This window comes from Oncorhynchus mykiss, chromosome 11 (assembly GCF_013265735.2).
Source record: "Oncorhynchus mykiss isolate Arlee chromosome 11, USDA_OmykA_1.1, whole genome shotgun sequence".
NCBI classification, from domain to species: domain Eukaryota; kingdom Metazoa; phylum Chordata; class Actinopteri; order Salmoniformes; family Salmonidae; genus Oncorhynchus; species Oncorhynchus mykiss.
In genome coordinates this window covers 69,786,949-69,807,151 of record NC_048575.1, presented here as the reverse complement: position 1 = coordinate 69,807,151, position 20,203 = coordinate 69,786,949, and the positions used below count along the sequence as shown (strand labels likewise).

Sequence of the window (20,203 nt, the reverse complement as noted above, 5' to 3'; positions counted from 1 at the left end):
GTCAATTTTTACTGATATTTTTTATTACTGGCTGTTACGTTCCCCAGTTTATGTGTTGTAGTTTGTATTTGCATGTGTTTTATTTCAGGAAATGGCTTCCTGAAATCCCTCAAGCAGCTGATTGGTCGACTCCAGGGCTAATTGGAGAGCTGACCCCGCCTCCTCGTCAAGACACAGCTGTCTCCAATTACCCATTCCTTCTGAAGCTATATAAAAGCCAGTGTTCTGTTCAGGAGAGAGAGATTTTGGAGGTAGGGATTACTGAGAGAGAATTGCTGGGAGGTCATTGCAAAGCGATTTGTTTGTGATAGAGATTTTGCTGAGGTCATTGCAGAGAGATTTTGCTAGAGGTTGATTTTGCTGGGCGTTCATTGCTGAGAGCTGGTATGTTCTGTGAGTTTGTTGCTCAGGTAGAGCTTATTTGATGTCCTTTGTTTCTTAGTTTGTTTGTGAAATTGTTTAATATTCTGTTTAATTTGTTCCCAGGGGGGAGGGGGAAGGCACCTTGGGAGTGCTTAGGCAAGAGGCCCGCGGGCATACATATACCCGTAGTATATTCACTGTCTAGGCACACTAGGTAAGACCTGGGTGGACCACTCCCTGTATTTTGGTTAGGGCACCAGGTGGTGCTAAATTAGGTAAGTAGTGGGTAGGCAGGTAAGATAGGAGAGGGGGGCTTTGAGATGTACTTTCTTTGCTTTGGTTCCGTCCAGCCCCTTTTCCCCATATTACCGAGTAAAGGAATAAAGTCCTTGTAAACGGTACCACATTCTGCCTGTTGTCATCCTTACTCGCACCTACAGTCCATACCTTTTTCACTTCACGGAGAGTTTAGTTGTAGTAGGGTGTTGCGTTCCCTCTTCATAGAGGTGTGCGTAACACTGGCCAATCCACCACCACCCCTCTTCGGAGGACAAACGTTTATTTGTTAAAAATACATTTTTGTTGCAAATACATTTTTACATGGTACTTTTATACATAATATTCAATAACATATGTATTTTATATACACATTTGGATTCATAGGATTTGAAAAAAAACATTTGTACATATATTATCACACACACACAAACTTTATTTCTGGCCACTTTACAGGACAGGTGCGTTATGGTTATATACGTTTTTATATTACCATAAATTGCTAACAATACAATCAAGGTCCATTCTGGGAAACGTATCCCTGGGTTAGCTTTAACCATGACGTAATCGAAAAGGAACCAGCACAGGCAGGGCAGGAAACCACAATTCCCAGAATGCACTTGACGTTAACTGTGGAAAGGGGGAAGGGAAACTGAGATTGGAGGGAGAGAAACTGAGGTAAAATCAATAGTAATAAACTATGAGATAGACAATCGCTGTTGTTAGATGAATGTTTAAGAAACTGAGGGAAATCTAAAATATCAAACGTTTTTTTAGTCTCCAGAAGGCCAGTAGCTACTGTAGTTTGTGATATGCTTGTGGAAACAGATTGCATGATTGTGGAAAAAGGCTAGCTGGATGACAGTTGTTGAGTTAGATAATAGCCAGTTGCCTGTCTTCGCACAAATTATATGCAACCAACAGAAAACATGCATTCATGATGTATGTAGATAAATAACAAGATTGACCTGACATTAACAATGCTGGGATCTGTTAACAGTTGACGTACTGAAGACTAACTAGCAGATAGCCTGTCAGCCCCGCTCAGTGGTCAGCCCACGTAGCTTCCTACAGCATACCGGTAGTTAGCTTAGCTATGTCAGTTATTGGGAACGTTAACCAAGATTCAGATTGTACCTTAACGTTTTTCTTAAACTAACCACTTTTTTGTGTAGGGTGTGAGTTGATCTTTTGGCACTAGCTACAGTAGCTCACGTTGGCCATTAGTTGGACAACGATTCTATGTACTATAGCTAGATAATCATTCAATGAGTTTGGATACTTTCCCCAAAGAAAATAGAACATCATTGATCAGTGTTTATGAACAATTATAATTTCGCTTTTGGCATTATATTTATGAGCTACCCACCTTATTTTTTTCTGCCCCAAATTGCAGATATCCATGACAACCAGTTTGACATACCATGTCATGAGTGCCCCCTATTGGTTGGATCTTGTCAAGGGGAAGGCACACTTCACCAAGACTCACACCACCTTGGTTTGAGCATTGTTATATTGTGGATGTGAGGTGCCAACATTGAGTGTCAAAGCAATGAAGCAGCTGGGAAAGAGAGAGGCCACCCTAGATCAGCAGTGTCCAAACCCAGCTCTACAGCCCCTCTAATGGGGCAGGATGCAAAACAAAATGTATTCAATGAGATCTACCTGTTGACTACTCTGGACCGAGAGAGCGAGAGGAAGGAAGAGGACGTTTGACAAGTAGTATTTGTGGAAAGGGACACAGCAGACATGGGGGTCTTCCCAATACCTCTTCTGACTGCCTCATTCTGGGGGGAAAGGCTTTAAAGGGTAGAACAGGGATTACAGAGTCACACACAGACACACACACTCATGCCATGGAAGGGGACAGTGGTGTCACAGCACACACAGAGGTAGGTGGTTTAACCTTGCATAGCCTAACCTGTTAAAGGAGTTTAAACTGTGTGTAAACTATGTGATTGGCAGTCTCACCAGCTGTATACAATGAAATGGAACCGTATCAGTCAAATTCCAAATCAACATTTTGGCCTTGGTTGCAGTCTGTTTGATCTGTTCACGTTACCTGGATACTGGCTGTGTGATACCATCACAGGTGTAGACGGTTTGGGTGTGGTGGTATTCGATCAGATTGCACATAGACCTGTTACTGCAGCAAGTTTCCATCTGCTTCACAGTAAAACCTCCTAGTACTGTATACACATCTATTTCTCAGGTGCGCATGGCTGAGTTCCCTTTTGGGGGACCTAATTAACTGCAGGTATCTCTGTGTCTATCTATTGACACATCCTTAAAATGTGTGTTGTTTAGGGGACTTTCCCTCTCCCTTCTGTTTTTAATCCCCTTTTGTTTTAGTGAGTGAAGGAGGAAGTCATGAAGCAGCTTCCCCTCTAGAGTGTTTACATGGGGAAATAAAAAGGTGTCCACTAACAGTTCGCTCTCTGCTTAGCAATAATCTCCCTGCAGTGTCTACCTGTCTGTCTGCCCTGGCACTGTGCCACCCTGCCCAGGTGAGAAGGCTACCGGCTGATCCTCTGCTGCATCTAATTCCACAGAGACGGCCCTGCACTCTTTTCTCTGGTGCTGTGTGTGTGTCTGAATCTGTGTCTGATGATGCCTCTTGTTCTGTGCTGCCCCCCCCCCCCCCAGGGTCTGAATGGTGTGTTCCATCATGAATGTAAAGAGACAGAGGAGCTAACCAATGGCCACTCCAACCACAAACCTGTGAGTACAACAACTGACCAGAGGATCCCGTTTAGAGATATGTTTATTAAGAAGGAATTGTTGTATATACCTCTTGTGTTGTCAGCGTTATGGACTGGTAGTTTTTTAGTCCTGCTGTTCTATGCTGCATTATAGGGCTGGGAAATACCGTTGACCTCACCATACAATATTATCACAAAACTTAGGTGCCGATGCAATATGTATTGAGATTCTCTATGTATTGTGATTTGATGTTCCAAACATATTGCTAACTATATGTCTGCTGCAGAGAGACGAGAGAGCGTGAGAAAACGAGCTTTGATCAGTCATGGAAATAAAAGTGCTGAAAACATGTTGACTCACTATTTAAGAAGAAGATGGAGAATAAGCTATTGGATGAAAAATAAGGGAGTTTTGGCGCCGGTACAGCCAACTTGTGCTAGCTAACGCTACCTACAGTTTGTTTTTAACAAATTGATACTTGGAGTCACATATAATATAATATTGTTCCCAAAATAATATTGTGATATGTAACTATGAACCCTCCCCATCACTATTGCATAACCTGTTAGTAAAGCTGTTGTTTTGTGTTATGTAACCTGTTAGTAAAGCTGTTGTTTTGTGTTGTGTAACCTGTTAGTAAAGCTGTTGTTTTGTGTTGTGTAACCTGTTAGTAAAGCTGTTGTTTTGTGTTGTGTAACCTGTTAGTAAAGCTGTTGTTTTGTGTTGTGTAACCTGTTAGTAAAGCTGTTGTTTTGTGTTATGTCACCTGTTAGTAAAGCTGTTGTTTTGTGTTGTGTAACCTGTTAGTAAAGCTGTTGTTTTGTGTTGTGTAACCTGTTAGTAAAGCTGTTGTTTTGTGTTGTGTAACCTGTTAGTAAAGCTGTTGTTTTGTGTTGTGTAACCTGTTAGTAAAGCTGTTGTTTTGTGTTGTGTAACCTGTTAGTAAAGCTGTTGTTTTGTGTTGTGTAACCTGTTAGTAAAGCTGTTGTTTTGTGTTGTGTAACCTGTTAGTAAAGCTGTTGTTTTGTGTTGTGTAACCTGTTAGTAAAGCTGTTGTTTCTGTATTCCCAGGTGATGAATGGACTGACGCCAGGTCATAGTGTCAAAGAGCACGGCAACAGTAGTTCAGTGCTCAAATCTCTGCCAGTGAGTTGCTCTATACTGGCCCTCATGATGTAAAAAATGTGACCGAAACCATCCATCACAGCACCACTGTCACTGTTCTCTTTCTATTAGAGTGTCTGTGTTTACATATATTATATATTTTATTGTGATTCGTCTAGATTTCAGCTCTGAAGCAGAATGGCCTTCTGCAGTCCCTGGCAGCAGGAGGAAAGCAACCCAAGACAGAAAGTAAGACAAAGGAACAACCATATATCCTAGCTACCAGGCCTCCCTAGCACGTCCCCTCAGGAGCGAGGTTGGAGAGATGAGGGGGGGCAGTATATTATATGGTTATATATTATATTATATGTCATGGTCTAGAACAGGGTTTCCCCCAAAGCTCGGGTCTACCCCCCCAGGACTACACAGCTGATTCAAATAACAAACTCATCATCCAGCTGATTATTTGAATCGTTTGTGTAGTGCTAGAGGGGGTCACCATATCAACATGGCTGAACGATTACTCCTCACCTGTGTATGTTGTTGCAGGTTAGCTGTGTCTGTGTTGTGTTCTCCTCACCTGTGGGTGTTTTCAGGGGAGAGTGCGGATGTGGAGCAGGCTAGAGAGGAGTGGGAGGCTCTAGAGAGTATCCAACCAGGTGAGTTGTTGTTAGGGGCAACATCTCCCTACTCCCTGGCTGCTTGAAAGCTGTACCTGTATTTCTCTTCCACATTTGTGTGTCTGTATTCGTGTTTGATTTTTATACATAAGTCTGTAAATGTCTTTGTTAATGTTTTAAATGTAAATTGTAAAGTATTTTTGTCTCTTAATGGGTTGGAACCTAAATCATTTCCGAATCATTCGTTCTGAACAGAACCATCATTTATTTTGTTCTGTTCCACTATTCTGACCTGCGAAATAAAGTTTTGAACCGGTTCGAACCCCAAAAATGTTTGTCGTTCCTATTTTAACCTGTAAAATCCATATTTATTTTATATTTAGCTCATTAAATGACTTCACCAATCAGTGCGGATAGAGCAGCTTGCTATGCTGCGTTCAAGTTAGTTGTTTCCATGTGTGGTGGACAGACAAGTGTAGGGAGCGAGATGCATTGTAAATGTTGCACATGGGGAGAGAGGGTGGAGGAGGAAGCTTGGTTCCACCCTCTCTCTATCTCTCCCCACCTGCAACATTTCCATTGCATCTCGCGCTCTACACTCTGTCCAATTTATGTAAATAGCTTGCCTGCTCCATAGCAAGCTTCTCTATCTGAAGTAATTTAATGTTGAGCTAAATGTTTTAAAAAATACACACCTACTCATTCCAGGGTTTTTCTTTGTTTGTATTGTTTTCTACATTGTAGAATAATAGTGAAGACATCAAAACTATGAAATAACACATGGAATCATGTAGAAACCAAAAAGTGTTAAACATATCAACATATATTTTGTTTGAGATTCTTCAAAGTAGCCACCCTTTGCCTCGGTGAGAACTTTGTACACTCTTGGCATTCTCTCAACCAACTTCACGAGGTAGTCACCTGGAATGCATTTCAATTAACAGGTGTGTCTTATTAAAAGTACATTTGTGTAATTACTTTCCTCAATGTGTTTGAGCCAATCAGTTGTGTTGTGACAAGGTAGGGGTGGTATACAGAAGATGGCCCTATTTGGTAAAAAAAAAACAAGTCCATATTAAAGCAAGAACAGCTCAAATAAGCAAAGATAAACGACAGTCCATCATTACTTTAAGACATAAAGGTCAGCCAATCTGGAAAATTTCAAGAACTTTAAAAGTTTCTTCAAGTGTAGTTGCAAAAACCATCAAGCGCTATGATGAAACTTTCTCTCATAAAGACCGCCACAGGACAGAAAGACCCAGACTTACCTCTGTTGCAGAGGATAAATTCATTAAAGTTACCAGCATCAGAAATTGCAGCCCAAGTTTAAGTAGCAGACACATCTCAACATCAGCTGTTCAGAGGAGACTGCGTGAATCAGGCCTTCATGGTCGAATTGCTGCAAAGAACACACTCCTAAAGGACACCAAGAAGAAGAAGAGACTTGATTGGGCCAAGAAACATGAGCAATGGACATGGAAATCCGTGGAAATCTGTCCTTTGGTTTGATCAGTCCAAATTTGAGATTTTTGGTTCCAACCACTGTGTCTTTGTGAGATGCAGAGTAGGTGAACGGATGATCTCTGCATGTGGTTCCCACCGTGAAGCATGGAGGAGGAGGTGTGATGGCGTGGGGGTTCTTTGCTGTTGACATTGTCTGTGATTTATTTAGAATTCAAGGCACACTTAACCAGCATGGCTACCACAGCATTCTGCAGCGATACGCCATCCCATCTGGTTTGCGCTTAGTGGGAGGCTGTGTAAATTATATTTGACTAAGAAGGAGAGTGATGGAGTGCTGCATCAGATGACCAGGCCTCCACAATCACCTGACCTCAACTCAGTTGAGATGGTTTGGGATGAGTTGTACCGCAGAGTGAAGGAAAAGCAGCCAACAAGTGCTCAGCATATGTGGGAAGTCCTTCAAGACTGTTGGAAAAACTTGAGAGAAGGCTAAGTGTGCAAAGCTGTCATCAAGGCAAAGGGTGGCTACTTTGAAGAATCTAAAATATATTTTGGTTACGACATGATTCCATATATGTTATTTCATAGTTTTGATGTCTTCACTATTATTCTACAATGTAGAAAATAATAAAAAGAAAGAAAATCCCTGGAATGTGTGGGACTGGACTTCATAACGAAATGATTGGACAATAATTTTGGTTCCAACCCCATGATCATAAATCCTCCATTCTATGTTGTATATGAGTCTGTTATTGACCTGTGTGTATCCAGTGGTCAGTGAGGAGTCCAGTCCCACCCCTCTCATCTCCTTTAACGAGGCGCTGCAGCACTTCCAGACTACAGACCTTGGAGAGCTGCTGGTAAGGTCCGTCTGTCTGTCTGTCTGTGTATGGGGGTTTGAGGACTACATTGTAGGTTCTCACTCTCACCATCAATTGAGAACATTTTTCAGTTTCAGTTTGTATTTTGTCCCATATCTCTCTCTGTAGAAGAAGATCCAGCCCACCATTCGCAGGACGGGTCTGGCCACTTTCACACACTTCCTGTTCGGCCCGCCGCGACTTCACCGGGAACTACTGGAGGAGAGGGACCTGGTCTTTGCCATCGCACAGTGTAAGAGAGAGAGAGTGTGTGTGTGCGTGTTTAAGAGCGAGGGCGAGAGATGAGATTTGCAGACAATAAGAGATCGATTGTGTGTGTGTGTGTGTGTGTGTGTGTGTGTTCCTCTGTAGGTTCTCTGGATAACAGTCAGGCTGTACACCTGCGTGTTCTACAGACCATCTATAAGAGGCTGACAGGCAGTAAGCTGGACTGTCCTCGGTTCGGCACACACTGGGAGAATGTGGGCTTTCAGGGTGAGAGACGTCTCCTGCATCATACTTTATTTCAGAGGTCACCAACCTTTTCTGAGTCGAGATCACTTTCTGAGTCAAAATGCAAGCCGAGATCTACCGCTCAGATTTTCTTTTAACATGACTTAAAAAATATAAGCCTACGCAACATTAACCAATTAAAAACAGTTCTGTAGCAATGAGGATTGTGCAGTAGGCTATTGGCCAATACATTATCACTGCATATTGGCTTGCCAATGTTGTACTTCTCAGACCATTTAGAAATTATACTTCAACATTTTTGGTATGATCACACTGGTAATAAATAATTTGTTGTAAATACATATATACACACTACCATTAAAACGTTTGGGGATCACTAAGAAATGTCCTTGTTTTTTAAAGAAAAGCACATTTTTTGTCCGTTAAAATAACATCAAATTGATCAGAAATACAGTGTAGACATTGTTAATGACTATTGTAGCTGGAAACGGCTGATTTTTAATGGAATATCTACATAGGCCCATTATCAGCAACCATCACTCCTGTGTTCCAATGGCACGTTGTGTTAGCTAATCCAAGTTTATCATTTTGAAAGGCTAATTGACCATTAGAAAACCATTTTGAAATGATGTTAGCACAGCTGAAAACTGTTGTCCTGATTAAAGAAGCAATAAAACTTTCCTTCTTTAGACTAGTTGAGTATATGGAGCATCAGCATTTGTGGGTTCGATTACAGGCTCAAAATGGCCAGAAACAAATAACTTTCTTCTGAAACTCGTCAGTCAATACTTGCTCTGAGAAATGAAGGCTGTTCCAAGACTCAAGCCGCTAATAATAACAGCGTAAGCTTATCGGAACACTTCATTCACTGCAGCTGCAGTACTGGTTGTAGCGTGAGTAGAAGTAGGGAGAACGCACATTTTATGACTTATAAAAGTGTTGGAACAAGGTGTTGACAGTGCTGAATAATAACAACTTAAACATGAACTCACTCATAAAAACAGCAGCTCTTGGCAGTTTTCGTTGAGTCTGTCTCTAGTCATGGTTTTGATATCTCATAGTATCAACTTTGCTGTGCGCTCAAGGCTTCTTTTTACAGTCTAATGTGTGAGGAAACTGCAGAGGGCTGTTGAATCAATTGCACCTACTGCCAACAGCGCAAAGCTAATCAAAAAAATAGCAACATAAGGCTTTATCGTTAGGTTTTTTACAGAAATGTTTGGTAATCGAATAGGAATGTCAATCGACCAGTGGGTGACCACTGCTTTACTAGATGCCACGCTCACACAGAGATGAAAACCCTCTAGAGTCGATTGACGCACCGGCGCATCAATTTAAATTAAATGTTTAAAAAAACATCTCCATCAAAAATCTTTCCATTTAAGAGATATCTGTTTTGTATTGGATGCGTTTCAATCCTCCACATCTGCCAGTGTCGCACTTCCGCATCTGTGGTAAAAGGTGGCAGAGCTAGAGCGGTGTTCATCAGACTGTGAGACATCTGTGGTGAAAGGTGGCAGAGCTAGAGCGGTGTTCGTCAGACCATGAGACATCTGTGGTAAAAGGTGGCAGAGCTAGAGCGGTGTTCGTCAGACCATGAGACATCTGTGGTAAAAGGTGGCAGAGCTAGAGCGGTGTTTGTCAAACCATGAGACATCTGTGGTAAAAGGTGGCAGAGCTAGAGCGGTGTTCGTCAGACCGTGAGACATCTGTGGTAAAAGGTGGCAGAGCTAGAGCGGTGTTCGTCAGACCGTGAGACATCTGTGGTAAAAGGTGGCAGAGCTAGAGCGGTGTTCGTCAGACCGTGAGACATCTGTGGTAAAAGGTGGCAGAGCTAGAGCGGTGTTCGTCAGACCATGAGACATCTGTGGTAAAAGGTGGCAGAGCTAGAGCGGTGTTCGTCAGACCATGAGACATCTGTGGTGAAAGGTGGCAGAGCTAGAGCGGTGTTCGTCAGACCGTGAGACATCTGTGGTAAAAGGTGGCAGAGCTAGAGCGGTGTTCGTCAGACCATGAGACATCTGTGGTAAAAGGTGGCAGAGCTAGAGCGGTGTTCGTCAGACCATGAGACATCTGTGGTGAAAGGTGGCAGAGCTAGAGCGGTGTTTGTCAGACCGTGAGACATCTGTGGTGAAAGGTGGCAGAGCTAGAGCGGTGTTCGTCAGACTGTGAGACATCTGTGGTGAAAGGTGGCAGAGCTAGAGCGGTGTTCGTCAGACTGTGAGACATCTGTGGTGAAAGGTGGCAGAGCTAGAGCGGTGTTCGTCAGACCTTGATACATCTGTGGTGAAAGGTGGCAGAGCTAGAGCGGTGTTTGTCAGACCGTGAGACATCTGTGGTGAAAGGTGGCAGAACTAGAGCGGTGTTCGTCAGTCTGTGAGACATCTGTGGTGAAAGGTGGCAGAGTGAAATTCCAAATCAAATAGCTAAATGATCTAGTATGACCATCTTAAAACAATTTCATATGTCAGCTTAGCACCCCACCTTTTTAGACTAAATCATTATTGATTACAGTTGAAAATATGTATATTTTATAAAGAAATGAACAAAACACTGAAATGATAACGTGTGTATTTGTGTGTGTATGTTTTCTGTGTAGGTACGGACCCAGCCACAGACCTGCGTGGTACAGGTTTCCTGGGGCTGATGCATGCCTTGTACCTGGTAATGGACCCTGAGACGCTGCCTTTAGCCAGAGACATCTTCAAGCTGTCCCAGCACCCCACACAGGTACATACACACACGGGCCACAAACTGTTCAGGTGAGGGCAATTTCAAAGAAGTGGGGACAGTATTCAAGTACGCAATCACACATTTAATAGTCTATTTACAAACCTCTACTCTTTCTGCTCAATCTTTCTCTAGAACTTTCCTTTCTGTGTGATGTCCATCAATATGACCTGTATCGCCCTGCATGCACTCAGAGAAGAGGCCCTCTCCAAGTAAGTGTCCTGCCCTACTCCTCTACGACAGAGAGAGCCAGAGACAGACACAGACAGAGCCAGAGACAGACAGACAGAGACAGACAGACAGAGACAGACAGACAGACACAGACAGACACAAGAGCGAAATCCTAATTTGTTTGTGTGTTCTTTGTGTGGTGCTTCAGGGAGTGTAACCGTCGACAGCAGGTAGTGGGGGTGTTGAATGAGTTCTACGTTGCCACGTTCCTGCACCTCTACCAGCTGTGGAAGAGCCAGCAGAAGACCATCTCTGACTCCGGCTTCGTTCTGAAAGGTAACTCACTTTGTTTGTACTCCAGGCTTAACCGAGTCCAGTTGTTAACATCCCTCTGGAACACAATCACTTCCCCACTGTGCCTCTGCTCCCCTCCAGAAGTGGAGCTGTTTGCCAAAAAGAACCCCAAGCAGATGCTGCGTCGACTGGACGTCTTCTTGAGGGAGAGGACGTACCCGGATCCCACGGCCCAGCGACCCTCACCCTGCCTGGGGGGGAGAGGGGCCAGGTCTGAGGGAACCAGGGGCAAGGAGATGCACTTCACTGGAGTGTGTGAGCTACCACTAAACATGGAGGGAGAGGCCAGGCTCATCTGACACACAGAGAGTCTGTGTGTACGGCTAGACTAGTCTGAGCTAGAGAGAGAGTGTGTTTGTGTCAGTTGAATGTGTGTAGGGACCCCACCAAGCTTTGACCCACTCCCTGCGGTCCTTTCCCATTGATGCTGTAAAACTGCTGTCAGAACAGTTTGTATGGAGTCACTGACTCCTCTCCCAACAGAAGTACTTGTCGGTGTGGCATGGGACTGATGGATGAATAGAAGATGTCATTAAATAGAGAGAGAGAGAATGAAAGGTTAGCGTTTCAAGGACTGGTGTGGGTGCAGGCTTTGCTCCAGACAAGCAGTAGCACACCTGATTCTACTAATCATCCAATCATAGTTGGTTTATTGAGGCTAAATCAGAAGCTGCCAAACCCCAGGGCTTCTATCTGTCTGCAGCCCTAGTAGAGTTTTGGAAGGGTGTAGGGTCATTGACTGTCTTCTACTGTCAGCAGAACTGTGTGTGCGTGCACTAGGTATGGAGATTAAGGTGTGTGTTGGCTATTGGGAGTTGGAACAGTGAGGCCTGTGTTTCTGTATGTTGTCAGGTCGATATGTGTGTGTCTGGGTTCGGATGGTTCTTGTCCCAGTGCAGGTTAAATAGGTAGTGTGTGTGTCTGTGTCTGTGTCTGGGTCTGTCTGGGCTCGGATGGTTCCTGTCTGTCCCAGTGCAGGTTAAATAGGCTGATGTGTGTGTGACTGGGCTCGGATGGTTCCTGTCCCAGTGCAGGTTAAATAGGCTGATGTGTGTGTGACTGGGCTCGGATGGTTCCTGTCTGTCCCAGTGCAGGTTAAATAGGCTGATGTGTGTGTGTCTGGGCTCGGATGGTTCCTGTCTCAGTCCCAGTGCAGGTTAAATAGGCTGATGTGTGTGTGTCTGGGCTCAGATGGTTCCTGTCTCAGTCCTAGTGCAGGTTAAATAGGCTGATGTGTGTGTGACTGGGCTCAGGTGGTTCCTGTCTCAGTCCCAGTGCAGGTTAAATAGGCTGATGTGTGTGTGACTGGGCTCAGGTGGTTCCTGTCTGTCCCAGTGCAGGTTAAATAGGCTGGTGTGTGTGTCTGGGCTCGGATGGTTCCTGTCTCAGTCCCAGTGCAGGTTAAATAGGCTGATGTGTGTGTGTCTGGGGTCGGATGGTTCCTGTCAGTCCCAGTGCAGGTTAAATAGGCTGATGTGTGTGTGTCTGGGCTCGGATGGTTCCTGTCAGTCCCAGTGCAGGTTAAATAGGCTGATGTGTGTGTGTCTGGGCTCGGATGGTTCCTGTCTCGGTCCCAGTGCAGGTTAAATAGGCTGATGTGTGTGTGACTGGGCTCGGATGGTTCCTGTCTCAGTCCCAGTGCAGGTTAAATGGGCTGATGTGTGTGTGTCTGGGCTCGGATGGTTCCTGTCTGTCCCAGTGCAGGTTAAATAGGCTGATGTGTGTGTGTCTGGGCTCGGATGGTTCCTGTCTGTCCCAGTGCAGGTTAAATAGGCCCAGAGCCCCTAGTTGTTTGGGGGATATATTTTTTAATAATTGAAAAACTATTTTAGTCCTTTCCTAAGGGATAGATGCCATAACAATACATGAAATACTGTAAATGAAAATGATATATTATATTATGGATATAGCACTTGATGATAGTGGCAGAATGAGAGGGACTTCTTCTGCTAAGAAACTCAGGAAGACGATGATTCCCTGTTCCCTGTATAGAGTTCTACTGTTGACCATCTTCCCTGTAGTGAATAGGGTTTTACTTAGTGAATAGGGTTTTACTTAGTGAATAGGGTTTAATGTAGTTTATAGGGTTTTACGTACTGAATAGGGTTTTACTTAGTGAATAGGGTTTAACGTAGTTTATAGGGTTTTACGTAGTGAATAGGGTTTTACTTAGTGAATAGGGTTTAATGTAGTTTATAGGGTTTTACGTAGTGAATAGGGTTTTACGTAGTGAATAGGGTTTTACGTAGTGAATAGGGTTTCACGTAGTGAATAGGGTTTCGCGTAGTGAATAGGGTTTCGCGTAGTGAATAGGGTGTTGCGTAGTGAATAGGGTTTTGCGTAGTGAATAGGGTTTCGCGTAGTGAATAGGGTTTCGCGTAGTGAATAGGGTTTTGCGTAGTGAATAGGGTTTCGTGTAGTGAATAGGGTTTCGCGTAGTGAATAGGGTTTCGCGTAGTGAATAGGGTGTTGCGTAGTGAATAGGGTTTTGCGTAGTGAATAGGGTTTCTCGTAGTGAATAGGGTTTTGTGTAGTGAATAGGGTTTTACGTAGTGAATAGGGTTTTGCGTAGTGAATAGGGTTTCACGTAGTGAATAGGGTTTCGCGTAGTGAATAGGGTTTCGCGTAGTGAATAGGGTTTTGCGTAGTCAATAGGGTTTCGCGTAGTCAATAGGGTTTCGCGTAGTCAATAGGGTTTCGCGTAGTCAATAGGGTTTTGCGTAGTCAATAGGGTTTCACGTAGTCAATAGGGTTTCACGTAGTCAATAGGGTTTCGCGTAGTCAATAGGGTTTCGCGTAGTCAATAGGGTTTCGCGTAGTCAATAGGGATTTCACGTAGTGAATAAGGTTTTACGTAGTGAATAGGGATTTCACGTAGTGAATAAAAGTTTTACGTAGTGAATAGGGATTTCACGAAGTGAATAGGGTTATACGTAGTGAATAGGGTTTCGCGTAGTGAATAGGGTTTTGCGTAGTGAATAGGGTTTTGCGTAGTCAATAGGGTTTCACGTAGTCAATAGGGTTTCGCGTAGTGAATAGGGTTTCGCGTAGTGAATAGGGTTTTGCGTAGTGAATAGGGTTTCGCGTAGTCAATAGGGTTTCGCGTAGTCAATTGGGTTTCGCGTAGTGAATAGGGATTTCACGTAGTGAATAAGGTTTTACGTAGTGAATAGGGATTTCACGTAGTGAATAGGGTTATACGTAGTGAATAGGGATTTCACGTAGTAAATAGGGTTTCATTTGAGATGAGCATTTAGACTGGTCAGTCAAGCCAACAGCTATTGGCTGGTTTAGTCTGATCAGTGATAGAAGTCGTCTGGGAGGTTTTCTACATGCATTCCGTTACAGAGCATCCAACTGGAGTTGATTGACCAGTGCCAGAGTAATGTCAGTCGTGTGTGTTATCTGACTCAATCGATAGTGCACACAAATTACACACGTGCCTTCCTAAAGGTTAGTGTCCAGAGATGATCTTTTTCTAAATGATAAATTGATAGTGATGAGAACAGTTGAAGGTGTGTCTCTATGAAGGTGCTAAGTAAGCAATCCCAACTCTGTCAGAGATCACAATAATAATACTGGTGTGTGTGTGTGTGTGATGATACAGTATGACAGGGGAGCGTACCTCTGCAGTCACACTCAGTAGCATGTTCAGGTAGCACCGGTACTGTAGCTTCCTTGTTGTTTTACCTTGCTTGTAAAGCTTGTTTCTCTTGGTCATGTGGTCTGATTTACAGTCTTTTAGCGTCGGTGCTGTTACTACAGTACAATCACAACATCCCCTCCACAACAGACATGTAGTTAGTAGAGCTACTCAGTGGATCCATGTTTTGTGAGGTACTTGTAGATCTTCAGTAGCCGGTTCTTAAATATGATCTTTGTCTTCTGGGATGAAAGCAGAACAAGCAGGAGGGTCCTCTCTCTAAGAGCAGATCATCAGGTTGGATGTATCACTGGGTCAGGGGTTAAAGTGTACACATCTAGAAACATGATATAAACATCTATAGGTGTGGACATGATCAGCTACAATATGTAGCCTATCTTGTCTTATTGGGTTATTTACAAGCACATCACTATCCACATATACCCCCCATTTTCAAAAAAGTTTTTTTGTTGCCAAGTGTAAGTGTTTTTGTTAGTCAGCTAAATGTGCACTCTTCTAGAATGCTGGAGGTGTGTACAGTGTGAGTGTTGCTAGGTGACTATTAGGCTTTGTCTGTGTTGTATTTTTAACCGACCTCGAAAGAACAGGGCCTCTATCTCTGCAGCTATAATCTCATCATAGCCCTTGTTAATCTGAAACATTTACTCAAGTAATGTAATTTAACTGAACCTGTATTTCAGATTGGGAAGATACACAAAGTTATTTTATTTTTGCAGAAGTGCTTGTTCCAGTTTGGTGTGTGAATCATGAAGTACAAAAGGTGATTGTTACTGTGTGATTGTTAGTAGGGTATTCTATTGAAATCAGTCAGATTTATTTATAAATAAAGCAATTTTTACATCAGCAGATGTCACAAAGTGCTATACAGAAACCCAGCCTAAAACCCCAAACGGCAATTAATGCAGATGTAGAAGCACGGTGGCTAGGAAAAACTCTCTAGAAAGGCAGGAACCTAGGAAGAAACCTAAAGTGGAGCCAGGCTCTGAGGGGTGGCCAGTCCTCTTCTGGCTGTGCTAGGTAGAGAAGAACCAGGCTCTGAGGGGTGGCCAGTCCTCTTCTGGCTGTGCTAGGTAGAGAAGAACCAGGCTCTGAGGGGTGGCCAGTCCTCTTCTGGCTGTGCTAGGTAGAGAAGAACCAGGCTCTGAGGGGTGGCCAGTCCTCTTCTGGCTGTGCTAGGTAGAGAAGAACCAGGCTCTGAGGGGTGGCCAGTCCTCTTCTGGCTGTGCTAGGTAGAGAAGAACCAGGCTCTGAGGGGTGGCCAGTCCTCTTCTGGCTGTGCTAGGTAGAGAAGAACCAGGCTCTGAGGGGTGGCCAGTCCTCTTCTGGCTGTGCTAGGTAGAGAAGAACCAGGCTCTGAGGGGTGGCCAGTCCTCTTCTGGCTGTGCTGGGTAGAGAGGAACCAGGCTCTGAGGGGTGGCCAGTCCTCTTCTGGCTGTGCTAGGTAGAGAAGAACCAGGCTCTGAGGGGTGGCCAGTCCTCTTCTGGCTGTGCTAGGTAGAGAGGAACCAGGCTCTGAGGGGTGGCCAGTCCTCTTCTGGCTGTGCTAGGTAGAGAAGAACCAGGCTCTGAGGGGTGGCCAGTCCTCTTCTGGCTGTGCTAGGTAGAGAAGAACCAGGCTCTGAGGGGTGGCCAGTCCTCTTCTGGCTGTGCTAGGTAGAGAAGAACCAGGCTCTGAGGGGTGGCCAGTCCTCTTCTGGCTGTGCTAGGTAGAGAAGAACCAGGCTCTGAGGGGTGGCCAGTCCTCTTCTGGCTGTGCTAGGTAGAGAGGAACCAGGCTCTGAGGGGTGGCCAGTCCTCTCCTGGCTGTGCTGGGTAGAGAGGAACCAGGCTCTGAGGGGTGGCCAGTCCTCTTCTGGCTGTGCTGGGTAGAGAGGAACCAGGCTCTGAGGGGTGGCCAGTCCTCTCCTGGCTGTGCTGTGTAGAGAGGAACCAGGCTCTGAGGGGTGGCCAGTCCTCTTCTGGCTGTGCTGGGTAGAGAGGAACCAGGCTCTGAGGGGTGGCCAGTCCTCTTCTGGCTGTGCTGTGTAGAGAGGAACCAGGCTCTGAGGGGTGGCCAGTCCTCTTCTGGCTGTGCTGTGTAGAGAGGAACCAGGCTCTGAGGGGTGGCCAGTCCTCTTCTGGCTGTGCTGTGTAGAGAGGAACCAGGCTCTGAGGGGTGGCCAGTCCTCTCCTGGCTGTGCTGTGTAGAGAGGAACCAGGCTCTGAGGGGTGGCCAGTCCTCTTCTGGCTGTGCTGTGTAGAGAGGAACCAGGCTCTGAGGGGTGGCCAGTCCTCTTCTGGCTGTGCTGTGTAGAGAGGAACCAGGCTCTGAGGGGTGGCCAGTCCTCTTCTGGCTGTGCTGGGTAGAGAGGAACCAGGCTCTGAGGGGTGGCCAGTCCTCTTCTGGCTGTGCTGGGTAGAGAGGAACCAGGCTCTGAGGGGTGGCCAGTCCTCTTCTGGCTGTGCTGGGTAGAGTGGATAAGAAAAACATTGCTTACCTCAAGACTTGAGACAAATCTTCTCTTTCTCTTCTTTTGGATGTCTGTTGACAAGGACAATGGCTTCTCACTTCATATAACTGCAGGCCTAATCTTTTCTCTTTCCGTTGTTAGACACATACTCCCTGTGTATTCCACACCTGAAACACTAGTGAACTAATGCTGAAGCTGGTAGGCTCTGTATTCTATTTCAAATGACACATGCTTGATCCACATGGCTTTATATCAGCCTGACTGCAGATCCACTCCATGTTGACTATGTTAATGATAAGCAAATGTTCTTGTGGCTGCGACAGTATCCACTTTCGCTGTTGTATTGGTGATTGTTCCCACCTTTGACCATGTCAGGATCATACAGGAACATTGTGCTGCTCCTCCAAATTGGATTTGCATTCCCAAATCAAGGTTTTGGCTTGAATTCCGTGCAAATGTTTCCACCCGTTAGGTCCTATTTTATTTTCACCGGTTAGATCTCAGTTCAGAACCAATAGAAAACGGGTCTATAGGCAGCATGCATGGTACTGAATATAACAAATCACTTCCTTAATCTCTTGCGCTTTATATGAAGATGTTCTACTGTTGCTGTTGTCGTCATTTGTCCCCGAAAGCATTCTATGACTGTACCTTGATTGTAGAAGCCCTATTTTATAATGAGTTATTTCAGAAAAATGTGCTGATGTACAGTAATGTATTGTATGGAGAAACTTAAATAAATGCCATTTAAAACACAGCCATTTGCTTGTTATTTTTTTCTCTGTGCTGTGATTTATTATTCTCAGTTTGCCTTTTTCAATGCTATTTTTAGAAACACTTAAGTGACCTGCGTAGACCAGGATTTCTTAAGCTTGGGTCGGGACCCAAAGAGGGCCTGAGCATGTGATAGGTGGATAGTGAGTTATGAGTAAACATTTAAAATCACACACCATTTCCTCTTCATTTGGGTCATTCAAGGACAGTACATTTCTCATTTGGGTCTGGAGCTGAAACGGTTTAAGAACCTCTGGTCTAGACTGTTCCCCAGTTTTGTGGAGATACTACTGATTCTAGGCCTACTCACGCTTCAACAACAGAAAGGGATTGTTAAGGGGTCCACAAACAGGTTCAGTTTGCTCCTAGCAGGACTCGGCTAGAGGACTCCAACGTCTGTGTTCACATAGACACACCCCCAAAAGCAGATTCAACCAGATTCAGATACAGCCTGATTATTATTATTTTTTTTCTTGAGCGCATGGTCAGGGGGCCCGGAACATAAATACAAATCATTTGTAGACTGCAAATTGACCACAAGAATCCCAAATGGATATAATATTTGACTCAAACATCATCATTTCAAACCTTGCTTACATTTGTGTATGATCACATGTCTCTGTATTATACGTGGAAATACTTGGGAACAATTTTCTTAAATTACAATCACTTGGAGCTGATTTCCTGGTGTTTTTACAGTCATGTCCAACAATTTAAAAAAATATACGATTTTTCTTTTGTATTTATTTTTGCTCAGAAAACTTTGTGGCCAAATTAAACCACCCACGGGCTGCCAGTTGGGGAACCCTATCCTAAAGCTTCAGCAGTGATGGGGTTTCTCTCGTAGTTTTATAGCTTTACCACTTGAGGGCGTCCTTTGACAGTGTAATTAAGACTTGTACAAGGGTTCAGGGTGCCAGGTTCAATTCCAGTCTGTTAAATTGGAAGTTATTCTTCACACTAGAACAGTGTAGTTCCTAAATGAATCCCAACCCTGCACATTTTGTACAGTGGAAAGATGAGACATTTAGCCATCGCGTGTGTATTTCAACCCCACATCAGTGAATCACACATAGCTGACCTGTCCTGTCTCTTCACACTTACTATAGAGGCTAAAATTATCTCCTGAACTGATGGAGGTGAAATGGATTTGAACCCAACCCTGATTTCTACACATATCATTGTTGTCATACTACTTTACACTCCCCATTGTCCCTTCATGTGATGGCTTCCATGTGATGGCTTCAATGTGATGGCTTCCATGTGATGGCCTGTGGGTTATACAAAGTGTGATGAAATAAGTAAATATCTCCTCCAGTTCTGCATATTTGAGCCATTTGTGTTTCACGCCCTGAAGGGAGCCCGGGTTCTCTGCTTCACTTCAGATTCACAGCTCCAAACCAGCTTCTGTGTGACTAAATATGGACACAGTGTATGAAGACCTGAGTGTTGCCAGTCCTCCACTATTACATCCCTAAGCACAACTCCAGTGTATTGGCTTGTTTGCCAGATATGTCACTGCCGCTCTAGTTTATTGACCTGTTGTGAGGGTGTCTTTCCTTCTGTTCAGGAATATGTGACTCAGTCATGCACATGGGTAGACCAGACAAACAGACGGAGCTGTAATGTGGCTCAAACCTCTCCTCTGCCAGAGAAGGAGAGGTAATAGAGAGGAGAGAAGCCAGGCAGGTTAGAGAGAGTGTCTGCCATGGAGCACCTTAACACCTTTGACATCAGGCCCGTTCACATCCGTTAGGCTGAAGACCATCTGTGCCTCAGGTACTGTATTTGCAACGCCAGGGTTGTGGGTTTGAAAAAAGTCTGAAAATGTACACACTCACGACTGTAAGTTGCTCTGGATAAGAGTGTCTGCTAAATGACGTAAATGCTGACTGTTGTTTTCGTCATTTTTCTTTCCAGGTGCACCATGTCTCGCTCTTTCGCTACTAACAGACCTGTCTGGATGTGTTTTCAAAGAAAATAAAGACAGATGCAGAGCGCGCCAACCCATGCGTCACGCTCACGTGTTTTTTCTAATAAAGAGGCTTTGGCGTCCTCTAGCCAAGCCAGAGTGGAGGACAAGAGAGGCCGATCTGAGATCCAACCAGACAGCACCTGTTGCTTCTATCTACAGTAGAGCCAGACACAATGGTTTCTCATCAATATTTTTTTTATAGTGTTGTCTTCATATTCAAG

General features: G+C 44.4%; 1 protein-coding gene across 3 annotated transcripts; it reads left to right on the top strand.

The window, feature by feature from the left end:
• The first annotated feature begins 1,206 nt into the window (after window positions 1–1,206).
• LOC110536317 (ELMO domain-containing protein 3) lies at window positions 1,207–15,741 on the top strand. Of its 3 annotated transcripts, XR_005034731.1 has the most exons (14): window positions 1,207–1,317; window positions 2,036–2,531; window positions 3,286–3,360; window positions 4,414–4,488; window positions 4,626–4,695; window positions 5,043–5,105; window positions 7,302–7,390; window positions 7,520–7,643; window positions 7,763–7,885; window positions 10,464–10,594; window positions 10,730–10,806; window positions 10,974–11,101; window positions 11,201–12,097; window positions 12,154–15,741. XR_005034731.1 is itself a non-coding variant. In XM_021622049.2 (13 exons), the coding sequence occupies exons 2-13, from the start codon at window positions 2,496–2,498 to the stop codon at window positions 11,416–11,418; spliced, it is 1,209 nt and encodes a 402-aa protein (XP_021477724.1). In that variant the 5' UTR covers window positions 1,207–1,317; window positions 2,036–2,495; the 3' UTR covers window positions 11,419–15,741. The 3 variants fall into 3 exon arrangements, 2 of the variants coding, with proteins under 2 accessions (XP_021477724.1, XP_021477725.1); XM_021622049.2 differs by having other exon boundaries at window positions 11,201–15,741; XM_021622050.2 differs by lacking the exons at window positions 1,207–1,317; window positions 2,036–2,531 and adding an exon at window positions 2,542–3,146 and having other exon boundaries at window positions 11,201–15,741.
• Window positions 15,742–20,203: the final 4,462 nt, after the last annotated feature.